Source organism: Lepisosteus oculatus, chromosome 7 (genome assembly GCF_040954835.1).
Source record: "Lepisosteus oculatus isolate fLepOcu1 chromosome 7, fLepOcu1.hap2, whole genome shotgun sequence".
Lineage (NCBI taxonomy): Eukaryota > Metazoa > Chordata > Actinopteri > Semionotiformes > Lepisosteidae > Lepisosteus > Lepisosteus oculatus.
In genome coordinates this window covers 50,115,852-50,131,677 of record NC_090702.1, presented here as the reverse complement: position 1 = coordinate 50,131,677, position 15,826 = coordinate 50,115,852, and the positions used below count along the sequence as shown (strand labels likewise).

The 15,826-nt window shown below is 37.5% G+C and overlaps 1 protein-coding gene across 2 annotated transcripts in view; it reads right to left on the bottom strand.

The window, feature by feature from the left end:
* The window catches only part of pde3a (phosphodiesterase 3A, cGMP-inhibited), a 168,139-nt gene that overhangs the window by 70,559 nt on the left and 81,754 nt on the right, over nt 1–15,826 (bottom strand). For both annotated transcript variants that reach the window (XM_015352131.2, XM_015352132.2), the window contains exon 2: nt 13,570–13,620. In XM_015352131.2, the coding sequence (XP_015207617.1) occupies nt 13,570–13,620 (51 nt within the window). The remainder of the gene's footprint in view (nt 1–13,569; nt 13,621–15,826) is intronic.

The window sequence follows — 15,826 nt, the reverse complement described above, 5'->3', positions numbered from 1 at the left end:
TTAATGACCAAACAGTCGTGACCTTGGTTTCAGGTGTCATTCGAAGGACAGCGTCTCCTACAGCCGTGTTCCCAGTCACCACACTGGACACACCAGTTTGGACAGTGCCACCTACTGCTCCACCAATTCCATTTGCAGCCGAAGTCGGGTTTTCCATGGAGGTCTTCCATTCCATCCCACTACTCAGCCTTGCTTAGCTTCTGAGACCTGATAGGAACAGGCTACAATGTGGTACCACTGTCGCCCCAGCTGTTTCTGTAGAAAGGGTATGAAAATGCTCTGAAAAGGGTTTTGCACACAATAAATGCAGAGCAGCTGATTCCTTTTATCATGTACTGTATATACTGTATATAGTATATAATTCGTTACACTGTGGCTGTGTTGTGTGTGTTAAGCTGCTGTTGCACTGCAATTTCCCTCACGGGATCAATAAAGTATCTATCTATCTACTGTACACTTTCACTGTAACACAATTGTGATGTGATGGACACTGTGATCCTGAAGACCAGCCGCAGGTGTGCACGGGAAAGGTCCTGTGAACAATGTGAAGGCCGTGCACATTTGAGTCTTAGCAGTTATCGCTGTGCGTATGCTCCAGTGAGTAAGATCCCCAAACAGCTTGAGAAATTAAAGGTTTATTCCCGGAGAATGCTCCTGAGAAATGGTTTGAAATTCTCTGATTTGTTATTCCTGCCAAAAGAGCTTTTAATTTTTTGTTGTTTAGATTGTGGCTCAGCCCCAGAAATCGAGCTGCTGTGATCTGGAGAAAGCCCTGGGAGGCTCACACTGGGCAGACGCTCTTCCATTGCAGGACTGTATACATGATGTGCCACACATCTCCATCCTGGCATATGGTTTATGTATTATCAATGTTTCACACTAATGGTCCTGTGGCTAGAAGCAGAGTACAATACTTGACTAAAAGTGGCTGCAGGCATGCACTGCGCCCCACTATAGGGAGGACAAACAGTCTCTCGTTTACTGCGCTGCTTACAGGTGACAATAAGCACAGAACTGCACCACATTGTTCTAGGGTTCAGGGGCTTCATCTGAAGTAAATGAAAAAAGCATCCATACTGTATGTACTGTACATTTTCACAAAATTGTGATGTGATGGACATTGTGATGCTTATCTTACGCTAAGAGAGGTCAGGCACCTGTTACTGTATACAGTATAGTTCTACCTATATGAATGGTAAACAATGCCACTGTGTATTGGCATTTCTTAAAAAAATAAAATTTCAGTCCTAATGGCCACCTCTCTTTTGTAAGCGTTCTTATGTTCTTATATAACCAAAATTCACAACAATAGACTTGACTTGCTAATATACTGTACACTGCTGCAGGTGATGCTTGCACAGGAAAATTCCAAACTGATTAGAAACCCACTGAGGTTTCTCAGAGCTACAGTGTTATCTGAGAAGCTGCTAAAGTTCTGTCATTTGGAATTCATAAATCAAACATCAAAGACAAGTCAAAAACAAATGATCACTCTCAAACATTTGGCTCATTTTCTATGTATTATCGCAAAGCTTTTACGTATGGTTTTAGGATGAAAAGCATATTCACTTCACTACTTAGCTCCATACATTTTGTAGTGATAGGCCAAATGTTAAACAACGTAACTTAATTCACAACACAATAACATTGGAATATTCCACACTGTCAACATGGAAGAGACCGGTCGATGCCTTCCTGTGAGTGCTGTTGTTCAGGCCATAAAATATTAAACTCTTTCAGCTGTTGTCAACTCCTAAAAAATATATGATTTTGTTTCATTAAAAGTTTGCCATTAACTTAAAATCTCAGTTTAAGAACTGAAAAGCTTCTTAAAAAGATCTAATTAGACAAATTAACAGCTCAATTAAGAACCGAGAGCTTGTTTGAAGGAATACTGGAAGACATCGGGATTCCCAGAACTGGCTTTGAGACGATTTGAACAGTGCTTCACATGAACACAATTGTGTGAAGTTTTTCACAATTTGTTATGTGTCGCTCCTGAGTTGCAGTATTAAATTGTCAGCCACTCGTGATATTAAAAGTAAAAAATCAGGAGGTGATTACTTTAATGGAGAAAATTACAATGTTAGATGGGCCTCAAGCTGAGACATCAGCAGCTTCACTCAAAGAGAGTGAGTGTATTATTTTTTATTTATCTTTATGATTAAGTAAAAAACAAAATGCCTTGTTTACATAGTTTGTTGTTTAAATTAGTATCACTTATTACAAACTCTTCATTTTTGTCATGAATAGGTAAATACATTCTAAATCTCAGTATCAGATGTACAGTACATGTATATATGTATTGCACATATTAGTTTATTTTTTTTTTAATTATTAAAAACCATTATATAGACTGTATACAAATGTCTGGTTTAATGAGGAATCTGACCTCATTCCTCCATCCCAGGTTTTTCAATAAGGTATTAGTTTCCTCCAGTGTTGGAGGAACATAACCCCCTTGCTGGAGGGAGGCTGTAGATTTTTCTTGACCTTTTTCTCTGGATCACTTTAAAGAGTTAATATTCTTCCCTACAATTAAATTATCAGCTGTGATTTGGGCTTGCCCATAGCTGAACTACTTAAAATCATAAAATGGGATTTATTCTGATTACTTTTTTGTAGCTGTTTAGTTCAAAGACTCATTGCATGGGCATTATTAAGTGCACAAATAGATCAGACCACAAGAATGTTAGCGCATTCCTTGCAGATCAACTTAATACAGGAAGCCATCAAGGATCAGATCTCTTTCTTCCACACTCAGTGTACTCAGGAATCAATCCATATCATATCGCTGCAGATTCTTTCAAGACCCTTTTGTTTTGCGTCTGTTTTGTACCATTTTGAACAGAGAGATCATCCTCAGGCCATTCTAAAATCTAAATTATTTTAAGCCCATTTAAACTCACCACTTCAACCCACAACAAATGTAGTAGCAGTGTGGAGCAGTTTTTTATGGCTCTGGACTCCAGTCTGTTGAGTCACTGGCCAAAGTTATGGGTGGGACACTACCATTGTACGGTACAATTAAGTGCCTTCATTCACATTGCTCCAGTTAACGCCCAGCTGTACAATAGGTCTCCATATTATCATTGCAAATTCGAATCTCCCCTTAAATTAACAACCTGGTAAAATAAAGGCTTAAGAATAACCAAATAGGCCAAAAGATCTGTTCCGGACCCACAGAAGCTTCCAGTGTGCCAATAGACTTTAAAACTGGAGACCAGCTTTTGACTGGCACATGTTAACTCAAAACTGCTAATATGAGCCTCACACAGTGTCATTAAAAACATTACTGCATTGCATTGTGCCAAGGCACAATTTCTGGCTCCAGCCTATTATGCACAATGAAAAACTGTAAAAACTGCAAATGGTCAATAAAAACTTGCAGAACTACAGATTTCTTGCTGACTAGCTGTAATTTTACTTTGTGTTATTTCAGTGGTTCTGTGTTTTATCAGGCATGCTTTGCTTTTTCATGCTTGTCCTAGTCTGCTCTTCTTTGCTTTGCCCTAACAGGCTAAATACCAAAACAATATATAAAACAAAGACAATAATCTGCATCTTGTTGCTCACTTTCATTATTTCTGAACGTGTTTTTAGTGAACCTGAAAGTTGTCAACAACAAGCATGGATACAGCAATACCTGTACAATATACAGTTGAATGTGTCTTGAAGTATCTGCACTTTCTATATGGAGACAAGTGTGTCTTTAATTCCTACTCATCTCAAGAAAAAAAAATGACAACCATGTTTGAAGGAATAAAAAATGAAAGGAAGAATTACATTAAAATATTGTATGAGTTTGACTTACAAAAAGAAAACAGATAGGAGTTTAAAACACTGGATCTGATTGATGGTTGCATATCTCAGCATTGTTATTGTTAAGGGATCATTGAGTTTTAACTTTATTCGACTCTTCTTGATGTGTATTTATGCACAGTCAACATTTGTTACTGTATTCCTTTCACCAATTTGGCACTTAATGTATCCAGTTCACCTGTTATCTTAACAAAGTAAAGTTTTTTCCTTTACAGTCAAGCATCTATCCATTTTCTAGCCACTTCATCCAATTCAGGGTTGCAGGGGAGCCAGTCCATCTCAGGGCAGACACAGACACAAACACACTCACATCAGGGCCAGTGTTCCCAGAAGCCAGTTAACCTACCAGTACGGTATGTCTTTGGACTGCAGTAGGACACTGGAGCACCCAGAAAAAAGCCATGCATCCGCAAGGAGAAAATACAAAGCCAACATAGATAGCACCCCAGGTGATATGTCACACCCCCGGTGAACTCGCCGCCCTTAATCCACTTCTTCACATTCCAGTGCAGTTTCCAATTAATTAATCAGACACACCTTCTTCCACCTGCCTACTTAAACCAACCTGACAATCCACTCCTTGCTCAGTATTGGGTTTGATCTAGCTAGAGCTGTTTTGTTTTGTTTTGTTTTGTTTTGTTTTGTTTTGTTTTGTTTTGTTTTGTTTTGTTTTGTTTTGTTTTGTGCTAGGTTTTTGGCTCTGACCCCTGGCTTTGTCTCTGACTTTGTCTTCTGGATCTTGACTTGGTGATTTTGGATTTACTGGTTTTTGACCCTGGCCTGACCTCCTGTGTTTGGGTAAACTCCTACTGGTACTTATGAATTCTGACGGTTCTGCCTAGGGTCCTTCTTCCAGATTGTAATAGCAGGTCCACAATTGAACCCCAATGCTATAGGCAGCATTGCTTACATTATGCTACAGTGCAACCCTTTAATAACCATAACATATACTTTTATTTGGAAGTAAATCCATGCATACATTTGATCATATTAGAAAAACTTATTTTGCTTTCAAACCAGTGACTTCTAGTGACTATATGCATAGGGACCTATTCAATTTAAGTGTACTTTAGACTGTGAAAATATTTGGTTGTGTATCTTTTTGAGGAAATATTGTAACTACATGAGTTCTGGAACCCCTTGAGCTCATCAATAAATGATTATATGGGACAGTCATAGTGTTACCAATCACATGATTCTTAAGGTGAATGTTTGTCTTCTGTACAAAGTGTTTTGCATTGTTATTCTTGTGTATTGTATCATGACACTGGTCATTATTATTGTTAAAATGATGACCTAAAAACACAACAAAGACTTCTTAGCATTTTCTTGACAATGCTACATTTCCTCTGTATCTGTAAACCTGGATTAGCACTGTAAACAAGTCACAAAATGTAACAGAGAAAATAAACATGTCTCGTGATCATTAACTGACCTGTTATTCAACACCATACTGTACAACATTCAAACAGATTGCAGACCTAAAGAATAATCCAATGTTTTTTTTCATGAGCTCATCAGCAGTTCAATCAAATTCTAACAATGCCCAAATGATTCAACGCATGTAAAAGGATAACATACTTCATACTTTGGCATTAAGTCTACCGGCTGAATAATGCAGGGAGAAATTGCTGCAATGGTGAAGCTGGGGTGGAGGAAGAGTGGATAGAAAAAAAGATTTGCAGCCAGGGAGTATTTATCCTGTGCAAATGGGAGCAGCGGTGTGAAGTTAGAATTTAACCTCCTCTTAAACATCTGTTAAGCATTATTACAAAAAGATGGTGGACACAGTCCTTAAGAGATCAAAGATAGATAAGCAGGTTAAAGCATCTTGTATATTCCAGCAGTGCGTTTGGATGTAATCCTGATGTACATCCTAAAATCATAACATTCATTTAGTACTTAGCACTACTAAGTGCTGTACTGTTTAGGGCTGTACTGTGACTTTCCTGTGACGATATTTCTTTGAAAGCAGAAAACTGAAAAGATAACAAATAGGAAAGCAGAATCCCGACGAGGCTGTGGTTTTCTATAGGGTAAAGTATCATGCTTGCTGCACAGCACTACAACCAAACTGCCAGATAGTGACAGTATACTTATGAAGTATGTCATTCTTCTGGTAATTGATAATATCCCTTTGGCAATTTGTTACTATGGTATAGATTGATATGTGTTATGTCTGGCATAAGTAAATAGCAGAGCTGGTATGTGCCATATGAAGGAAAACATTTCTACAGCAGGTTTCATCTCCGAGCAACCAAAAATACTTCCAGCCTCATGACTGACATTACGACAATACAGTGCAGATCAAGAAAGTGCCTTTATACAGGAACTGCTGTGAAAAGACATCCTCACAGGAAATAAGTTGGGAATTAATAACAAGTACAGGTACAGACTCTGAGATGTGATTTTTGGATAGTTTTTCTTTACTAGAAAACTGAGCACTGAAAAAAAAATGACACTCATTTTCCTTTTTACTTTTGGAAATATGTCTTAAGTCTTAATATGTCCTTTGGAAATATATTGAGAATGCAATGAACAGGAGAGCAGCACTCCATTAGATATGTTACTGCACATACTATTAAGATTCATAGCAGTTATTGTTCCTGTGAAATGGCATAAACAGGATAAAGATACTTACTGTATCTGTAAGCAAAGGATTAGAAAATACAAAAGTTCTGTCCAGTTCATAATAACCAGACAGTGAAACCTTTCAATAATCAGCATCATGATATGTATACATTATGATTTTATGAGATTGGCTAAAATATTTTTGTACCCTCTTGGGGTGGTAATATTGATGCAATATTGAAAAAACAATGCCCATGCAGATTAATAAACTTCCAACTTTAAAATGTAAGATCTTATCATGTTATAGCCATGAGCGATAATTATATAATTAGTCTAAGTATACCAACAATTACAATAGTAAATGTGAGACATAACAGCAGCACAAAAAAGCAGTTTCATCAAGCATAACTCTAATGATAACAGTTCTATTATGCTTAGCAAATTTCATTTCCATATAAATCAAAATCCTGATGTTTCTTACAACTGGCTCCCCAAAAGCATCAGGAATCTCAGCTGCAATTGCCTCTAAAGGGTTTTAAGAGAGAAGATGCTATGTACAAAATGTTAATATACTGCTTACAAGAGTCTAGAAGAACATCATACAAAAAAAAACTGACACTGACTGATTAACAGACAATGCACAGAAATTCAATGCCCAAACTACAGTTCTCCCAAACCTAGACAGGAAAGCCGAGAAGCAGAAACTCTCTCATCACACACAGTATCAACTTTGTTTTTTGCTATTTTCTTTCCCACAGACAGTAAATCAGTATTTCAATACCGATGGAAATAGCACTCAAAACCAGGAGACCACATGGAAGAAGTATTGAAATTCAATTCTGTATGGATGAACTGTATGAAAATGAAAATGAGTGGCATGAATTGAGATAATTTACAGCAGTTTCAACTGTGCTGTACAAAACACCTTCAAAGTACTGTAACTCTAATCTGTATTGCATGACACATAAAAACCCAAAATGCATTTTCCTCATATTTTGCAGTGTTACTGTTTTTTTACAGGTACTGTTATACATGTTTTCTTATGCATAGGCAGCATTAATATTGCTGAGGGTATGATTCTGCAAACATACATTCACATTTTCAAAGACCAAAATAAGATTTTATAATGCAAACAGAAAAATTGGAGATTTTGAAGACCACTAATTCTCTTCCGGAAAACGTTAAAAGGGCTTGTTTACAAGCTACAGAACATAACTCTTTCATTTACATTTTCCTGCAATAAATACCTGAAATGGTACTGTAGGGTTGCAGGTGTTTTCCCCCAGGACTCACCACACATCTGTGTTCTTTGCAATGCTGGGATGTTTAGTCATTATACTGCTCCATTTTTTAAATAGTAGCTTGTCGATGTCAAATGGAAGCTAATTTTAATATTAATTAAAGACTGTCATATTTTGTAGCAGTTCTGCGGCATATTGTACTTAAGCATTCACACTGTTGACTTACTCTTAAGAATTATTAAATGATGTAAACCATTATTAGATATAGCTACTAAATCCTTTTATCTTCAATTTTACCTTTTTTGCTAAGAAAACACAGCAATTTTACCTGTTAGTAAATGTACAAACCAAGAGATTTCCACTGAAAATTTCAACTGAATGTAAGAGATATGCAGTTAAAATGGAATACTGTTCATTTTATGTACTGTTTGTCGGCGATATTAAAATCAAGAATTAGTTATCGTGACTTACAAGTACTTTAAGGAAAACAAAACAACAATGTAACAGGTACAAACAGATGTGATTGTCACACTGAAAACAGAAGGATACAACAGACCTATAATGGGGAAGACCTTAACACTTGGACACAATTTTGGGATTGCAAAGTTACACTTCAGAGGTGAAGAATAAGCCAGTTCTTAATACCTTACAGTATAAAAGATGGAACAAGATATCTTCTACAAATAATTAGTTCCTTGCAGTGTCTTTCAAGGGCCTTTCTCAAAGTGCTCTGCATATAGGAAGGGTTGTACTGTACTTCATCAACCACAGAAGTACAGCCCCCCTCTGCGGTCAGTGGAGAGTTCAGGCTATGTTCGGCATTACGGCTTTTGTGGTCAACCTATGCAACTCATCTACAGTTAGAGGTGGTTATATTGCACTATTAGTATCTGAATAGATTCCATTTGTACAGCATTCACAAAACAGAGAAAAGAGCATGACCAGTTTGCAGAACACACCTGGTTTGACGGCACAATGGGTTCCCAGTGGTGCTTTTCTCGGTGAACGGAAGCCCTGTTCATCATGATGAGAGCTGTCCCCCTGGAAGTTCTATGAGAGATCAGTCCTGCTCCTGCAGGTCCACTCCAGAAACACTGCTGACATTGCCACTCCTGAGACTGACGAAGGAAGGCATTCTGAAACTCTGCCCGAGGTTCAGTATATTCAACCTGTTGAATACCCCGCTGAAAGCAGCACCAGCTTTTAGATGCTATTCTCCAGATAAAAAGCTTGAAATGGCACACTGAGGACCTCAGCACATAGAGTAGGTGGCAAGCACAGGAAACATTTAAATTGAAAATAGCTGTTGCTAGGAAACTGCAGGGCAAAGAGCAACGCCTGAGTCCTACATAATAAAGAGTTGTTTGGACTAACAAAAGTGTCCTTATTATTACTTTTAATAGTTCTTAAACGAAAATATATGAACTTCTCTGACTACTAAAGGTACAATACTACTGCCCACATAGCATGATGCAACTGTGAGATATATTGTGTTTAAGCTACAGCCATCCCTGAATCAGCAGGCAAGCTTTTCTCTGTGAAAGCAGCTCTTGAAGCCTCTATATAATCCTAAGTGTTTATTTTTCTTTCATTGATACACTTTTGTAGTAACAAACACTTGATCTCTCTTTGCCAATATGCTGATGCACAATGAAAATGCAACCGTCTATGTTTTACATTAATGGCTCAGTACAAGATGTTATTTACATTTTAAAAATAATGATCACTTATGTTTGTTCATTGTTTGGTAGTATTGTTCCTTGGGATAATAAAATGTAGAATTGAAGTCATTTGATGACATAAAACATCAGATGCTCATGATGTTTTGTTTTTGATTAAAATGGCCAAAATTAGCTGATTAAGAACCTGTAAAATTAGCCATTTAAGAAGACGGTTTTAATTAATGCACGAAGAACAAAAGATATGACTATGCCCCGTTTGTGTAATGAGGATGACCTAGCTGCTATCAGAATGCTTGAAGACTACTTGGGTCAGAATAGTTCCCCAAAGAATGAGACTCTGCTTTGACAATCAGCAGACTGACCAGCTCTGTAAGGGACAGGTCACAACCAGAAAGGTAGAGTGCCAAGTGTTATGCAAACTAAGAGGACATTCAGGTGTAACACTTTACAGCTAAAAGCCAAAAGATACATTTTCTGTGGATAAGTGCACATTTCCGGTGGCAGCAGAGAGACTGGTGAAGTGTTTTGTTTACCAATGAATACCATTTTGCCCTCTACAGATCCGTTGAAAGCCAATATACAGTATCTGAAAACCAGAAGGGGACTGCAAGAGCTATGATGTGGGAAGGAATCTCCTTTAAAAAAAATGTCTTTATGAACATATTACTCAGTGATACATTGATGGACCCCTTGAGCCAGCAATCTTTTCTGTTTTTGCAAGCTGATTTAGAAGTGTCAATTTCTCAGCAGGGCAATGCAAGACCACACAGTGCTAGGATTACAATCGCACAATGTTAACATCAGAATCTTCAAGCCAAGCCAAGCCTTGCCAAGGCCAGGTTTTTCTCCTTTTCTGAGACCAGTAGAAAACCTGTGGGACCATTTCGCCAATACCAGACCAGGACAAGTGCAAACAGCCACCCTTCCTGTGTGAGAGTGCAGTTTGCATAGCTGAATATCCTATGGCAGTCTATACAGAGGCTCAATAGGACTATGCCAGGATTCTGTCCATGCTCAGGGCATAGAAATTAAAAATCCAACCCAGGTAAAATACCCTTTGGCTGAAAGAAACACTCTGATCATGTCATTAAAGAATATTTTGAACATAATAGAACTGTATTCTGTTTTAACATTGCAGAAGACAATGGTCATTAAGGCTAAACAACAGTGACGCTCAGTGGCTTCTCCTGAAAAAGAATGGAGGTGTAATGTCCCATATCCCATACTGTAGGTTTTTACTGACTTTCATCCATAACAGGATTTACTGTATGAGTGCTTTTTTAAAAGTATCACCTCTTTTGGCAATATATATTCCTGATCCTTTAAAATGATGGATATTATATTAGGAGACTAGTGAAAACCTTTATTGTCAAATCAGCAATAATTTCACAGTGAGTTACCGTTACAAACAGGAGGTTACGGAAATAGAAAATACAAGAAAAAAAGGACTAGGCGATTAATCAATAAGTACATTAAATCATCACAATCCCCCAAACTAAAGAGTTTGCCAAGAATATGCCCAAGCAGTTGGTATAATTGGAGGCACCTAAGTTCTTTGTGCTCTGACACAGCTTTGGTGAAAAGCATAATAAATCAGGGACACTGAGTTAAAAATGTATTAATAATGGCACAACACAAATTAAAAGACAAACAACATAAACATATCAACGTACAAGTTACACTATAAACAAGGTGTCTCTAAGGCCTATGTCCTCACCAACCAGAGAAACCCCAGACAGCTACCAAGAATTTAAATTCTACAGTATATAAAAGCTAACAGGCTCAAAAAGGGGAGATATTTTTTTAACCAAGGTATTAAAAGTCAGGCTCTCTTATCAATGTTCAAATACTCAAATATGGTGTTAAAGTCTGATCGGAACAAGGTCCTCTCACCTGGCTCTGTCTCTTTCCCCTTGTGTCTTGCTGTCCTTTGGTGTTCTCTCTCTACAGTAGCTCTCTCTCCCTACCTGCCTGTTTTATCTTCTGTCCCTCCACTGTTGATGACCCTTAATCATTTACCCAGATACCCAGATACCCAGAACTTAATTAGCCAAGGTAAACAGAGACTATTCTTTTGATCAATGTGTCTCACACATACATTCAGTAAACACCCCAGGTCCTTTCTTGCTTCAAAGCCCTAGAGAAGTGTAAATGATATCATTAGCCAGGTGTTAACCATTGTCCTAGATCCTGAAAAACCTCAATAGTCACTACCAATAACCATAACATTATTTTAGGACAAATCAATTGATGACTTTATATAAGCTAATGCAACTTTCCCTTTGCCCTTAGGACTGCAGAATGAAATCTCATCATTGCTATGCTTGATAATTGATAGGCATGTTGTGCTCTGAATTACTTTAACATTTTGCTATCATCTCAGTGTATTATTCTTGTAGCAATAGTACAATAATTTCAACCGCATCTTACAGTTACAAGGCACTGTTTCATCTTACCTAAGGCACCATAAAAGCTTACAAAACAAATCCTTAGAGGAACTAAGAATCATATGCAGCAGGACAGCCAATTCTGACTAGGAATAGGGCAGCTATTTGTACCAGCAAATTACACAAAATCCAGGCCATGGGTCGAGCTATAAATGCTGAGAGTTAGGCTTTTATCTCAGATATTTCTGGGTGGGAGAGCTTCGTGCAGGTCAGATCTTATTGCCATTTAACAGTTGCGGATTTTATAGTGACAGCAAGGGTAACAGCCATAATTTCACAAAGGAGCAAGTAATAGGTTTATTCCATGCTGAAAAGAGAAGAAAGAAAACACAAAGAAAGGAAATACAAATTTTTGGCTGTGAGCCTTCTTCGGGTGTAAGGAGCACCCTTGTTATGCCCCGAAGAAGGCTCCACAGCCAAAAATTTGTATTTCCTTTCTTCTCATTTTAGCATGGAATAAACCTTTACTTGTTCCTTTGCAGCCTACGCATTCTGACGCAGCTAGCCACCTGAAATAATTTTACAAAGGCTGACATGTCTTCTTCCAACTAGAAGGCTCCACACCCAAAATGTTGTCTCTTTTCTTTTCCTTTCAACACGGTATAAACTTTTTTTCTTTGCATGTCTTCTTCAACATCCAGTGACATCAACTCTTACCAATTACATTAACTCTCCTTACCTATAGTGGTAGTGGGTAGCAATACTAACCTAAAATTATCACACCTCCTAACACTGACTGGGAAAAGTAGCAGCTGGACTGAAAAGCTCATTTCTATAACTGGTTCATTATTCAATACCACCCAAATGGCATTTAAGTGGCACCCTTTTTAATACAACAGAAAGGAAGAGCTTGCTTCATTGCCCTCAGATGATCAGTTATTTGATTAAGTGGCAGATGTTATTTTGCTGTGATAATTAGAGCTTTAATTTAAGGAGGTAAGAAGAACAGACTAAAATCTTGAAATCTGGCAGCACTAACTGTGAGGTTGCCAGGACCTCATATTAAGTTCCCAGTCCCTACAGCTCAGTTCCCCCTAATAATCAAACTGGTTCATTGGTGTGGCATCAAATTTGGTATTAAATAAAAAATAAAGCAAAGAGACAAATACCACAAAGCTATGCTACCTAAATACAGCTGTATGACAGATATACTGTATGAAGTCCGCCATTGGATTTGTTTTGTATTCTGCTCTGTACAAATTAGTTTTATATTTCCGTGCCTTAGTGTGTGGGAGATTATTATGCCTCTGGAGGATATTTGCTAGGCAGGAAGCCAGAAAGGAAAGGGAAATCTTAATTATTCTTTATATGCTTAATGCGAACAGATAGTGATCATAGCAATTAGATAGCTCCTCATTTTTCTGCATTTCACAGTAGCTTGCCCGTGCATCACAAAAACAAAAAACTCTTCATAACGTATATTGGGCTATTTGTTAATCTATACATAAAGCACACAATCAAAGGAGATTAGGTTCAAAACCCATTCTGTTTCGCAAGGAAAATAGGAGTTTTAAAAAAGAAATATTGGATTCCATGTTATCACTTCCATTTTGTACCAATAAAAGGGTAAAGATAAAATTATTCTTGTAAAAGACACTTCAATAAATGTTTCAATACTGCAGTCAAAATAACTTCATTTTGTGTCACATTTATTATATTTATATTTAAAACTAACAAGTGCAAAGTTTGTTCAAGCCTCATGACTTTTGTTTTTATTTAGACCTGAAGCAGTTTTGATATTCCACGTGAATGAAAAATGGACCCATTGAATCAATTACACCCATCTCCTCTATTTTGTTCACTAACCTGAGATCCTCTGTAGCCTCGCTTGTGGTCCCATTCTGAGTGGGAAAGAAACTGCAGAAAGAGAAAGAAGAAGGAATTTTAGAAATAAAAATGCATATTTCAAGGGGGACTAGTTAGAACTGCTAAAAGAAAAGAACACCGCAAGTCTTACAGGATTATTGTTATTCGTTATTTCTTTCACCAGCACAAACTTCTAATTCAATTTTACAGTTCAATTTAGTTTGAAAACCATTTATCAAGGCTTTATGGGTTTGACAAGGCTGACTTTGCTGCACTAATTAACTGGCAGTAGAATACCCTTTAGGCACTGTAAAAGCCATTTTCCACTTGTTTGGAATGATTCATGCCATCACAGAGCCTGTCACATACAATAACTACAGCTGATACACATTGTCTGGGTTGCAAGGTTTGGTGCTCACGAAGTCAACTTTGAAAACTGTGAACGTTCTTTAAGGTTGAGGCTTGTGATACAAAGAAACTAGTGTGAGCAGATAAGTCTAGTATTAGGAACATTTTCCCACTGTGCATACTTAGCAAAGGAAATAAACAGAAAATATATTTAATAATAATAATTGCTTACACTTATATAGTGCTTTTCTGGATACTCCACTCAAAGTGCTTTACAGGTAATGGGGACTCCCCTCCACCTCCACCAATGTGCAACATCCACCTGGATGATGTTACAGCAGCCATAGTGGGCCAAAACGCTCACCACACATCAGCTATCATTTGGGAGGAGAGCAGAGTAATGAAGCCAATTCATAGATGGAAATTATTAGGAGGCCATGACTGGTAAGGGCCAATGGGAAATTTGGCCAGGACGCCGGCATTACACACTTAATCTTTTCGAGAAACATTCTGGGATTTTTAATGACCACAGAGAGTCAGGACCTCGGATTTACGTCTCATCCGAAGGACAGCGCCTGTTTCAGTACAGTGTCCCCGTCATTATACTGGGGCATTAGGACCCACATGGACCACAGGGTGAGCACCCCCTTCTGGCCCCACTAACACCTCTTCCAGCAGCAAACTTATTTCTAGTGGCATATTCTCCTTGTTTTATAGGTTACTGCTGAGCAGCTGTAAATCAATGGGATCTGTCTCTCAGTGGAATACTCTTCTCTCTCTTGAATATTCTAGTACACATTGTGATTCTGTGGGATTTGATACAACCCATGTGTCTTAAAACCAAAAACAAATGACACAAATTTGGAGAATTATAATGTGTCCCCATGGGTATCTTCCCCATGGATTAAAATGTATAATTTAGTGAGAAAAAGATGTATGCAATAGTTCTGAATATAATTGCTAAATTCTATTTTTGATACAATAAATCACAACGTACTGTATAAAAAGGCCCAGACAAGCATTTTACTGAAGCTTCCAATAAGAGACAAAAAGCAATATACCATTCTACAAGATCCCTAATTATGGTGAATAGAACATTAATAACTACGATAAGAAAATGTTTGTATATGTCAGTGCTATGAATAAAATAGCACTTAATACCAGCAAAACCTACTGTGTAATAATGTTGGATATTGCTTAGCTCACAGTACAGTACAGTGGAATTACTGTTTTGTTCAGAATCCAGGACAACAAAATGCTAAGTGGGTGATAAAACGAAGATTGAGGAACAATCAGAGGGTGTTGGTTTCAGGGTATCACAGGCATATTCTTTTTATTTGGTTTACTATGTACCAGAGCACTGTTAATCACCTCAAAATAGTGTAATTGCAATATACAGTATATTGCCTCTACACTCTACACTCACACATGCAGAATGACCTTAACACCTCAAGAACTCATTTTGAGAACTGTAGAAGCCTCACTTTGCAGTAATGATTCAGCATTGAGATTAAGGCAATTTCTTAAAGATATGCCGGAATGCAGGGGGTCTCATTATCATCTTAAGGATTCTTAATTGGAGGGAAATTTCAAATTTTGATAGCATGAAATTATTTATGGTCATTCATGTACATGCGTGCTGCTATAGAGGACTGTAACAGGGACAGAGAGCTTTACCGATTACAGTTTCATACATTTGAAAAGTCAGTCAAATTATTGGTTTAATTTAATATAATCTCTGCCATACAAGAGAACCTTTCTTTTTGTGGCACTTGTTACAGCCATGTATGAAAGCTTAACTAAGCTCTAGAGTGTTTTCTGTTTCTTTCAAAAACCCAAAACTGAATGGTTTTATGCTTTGATTAATATGCATAAAATGTTATGCATGGTTACTCAATTGGTTACTATT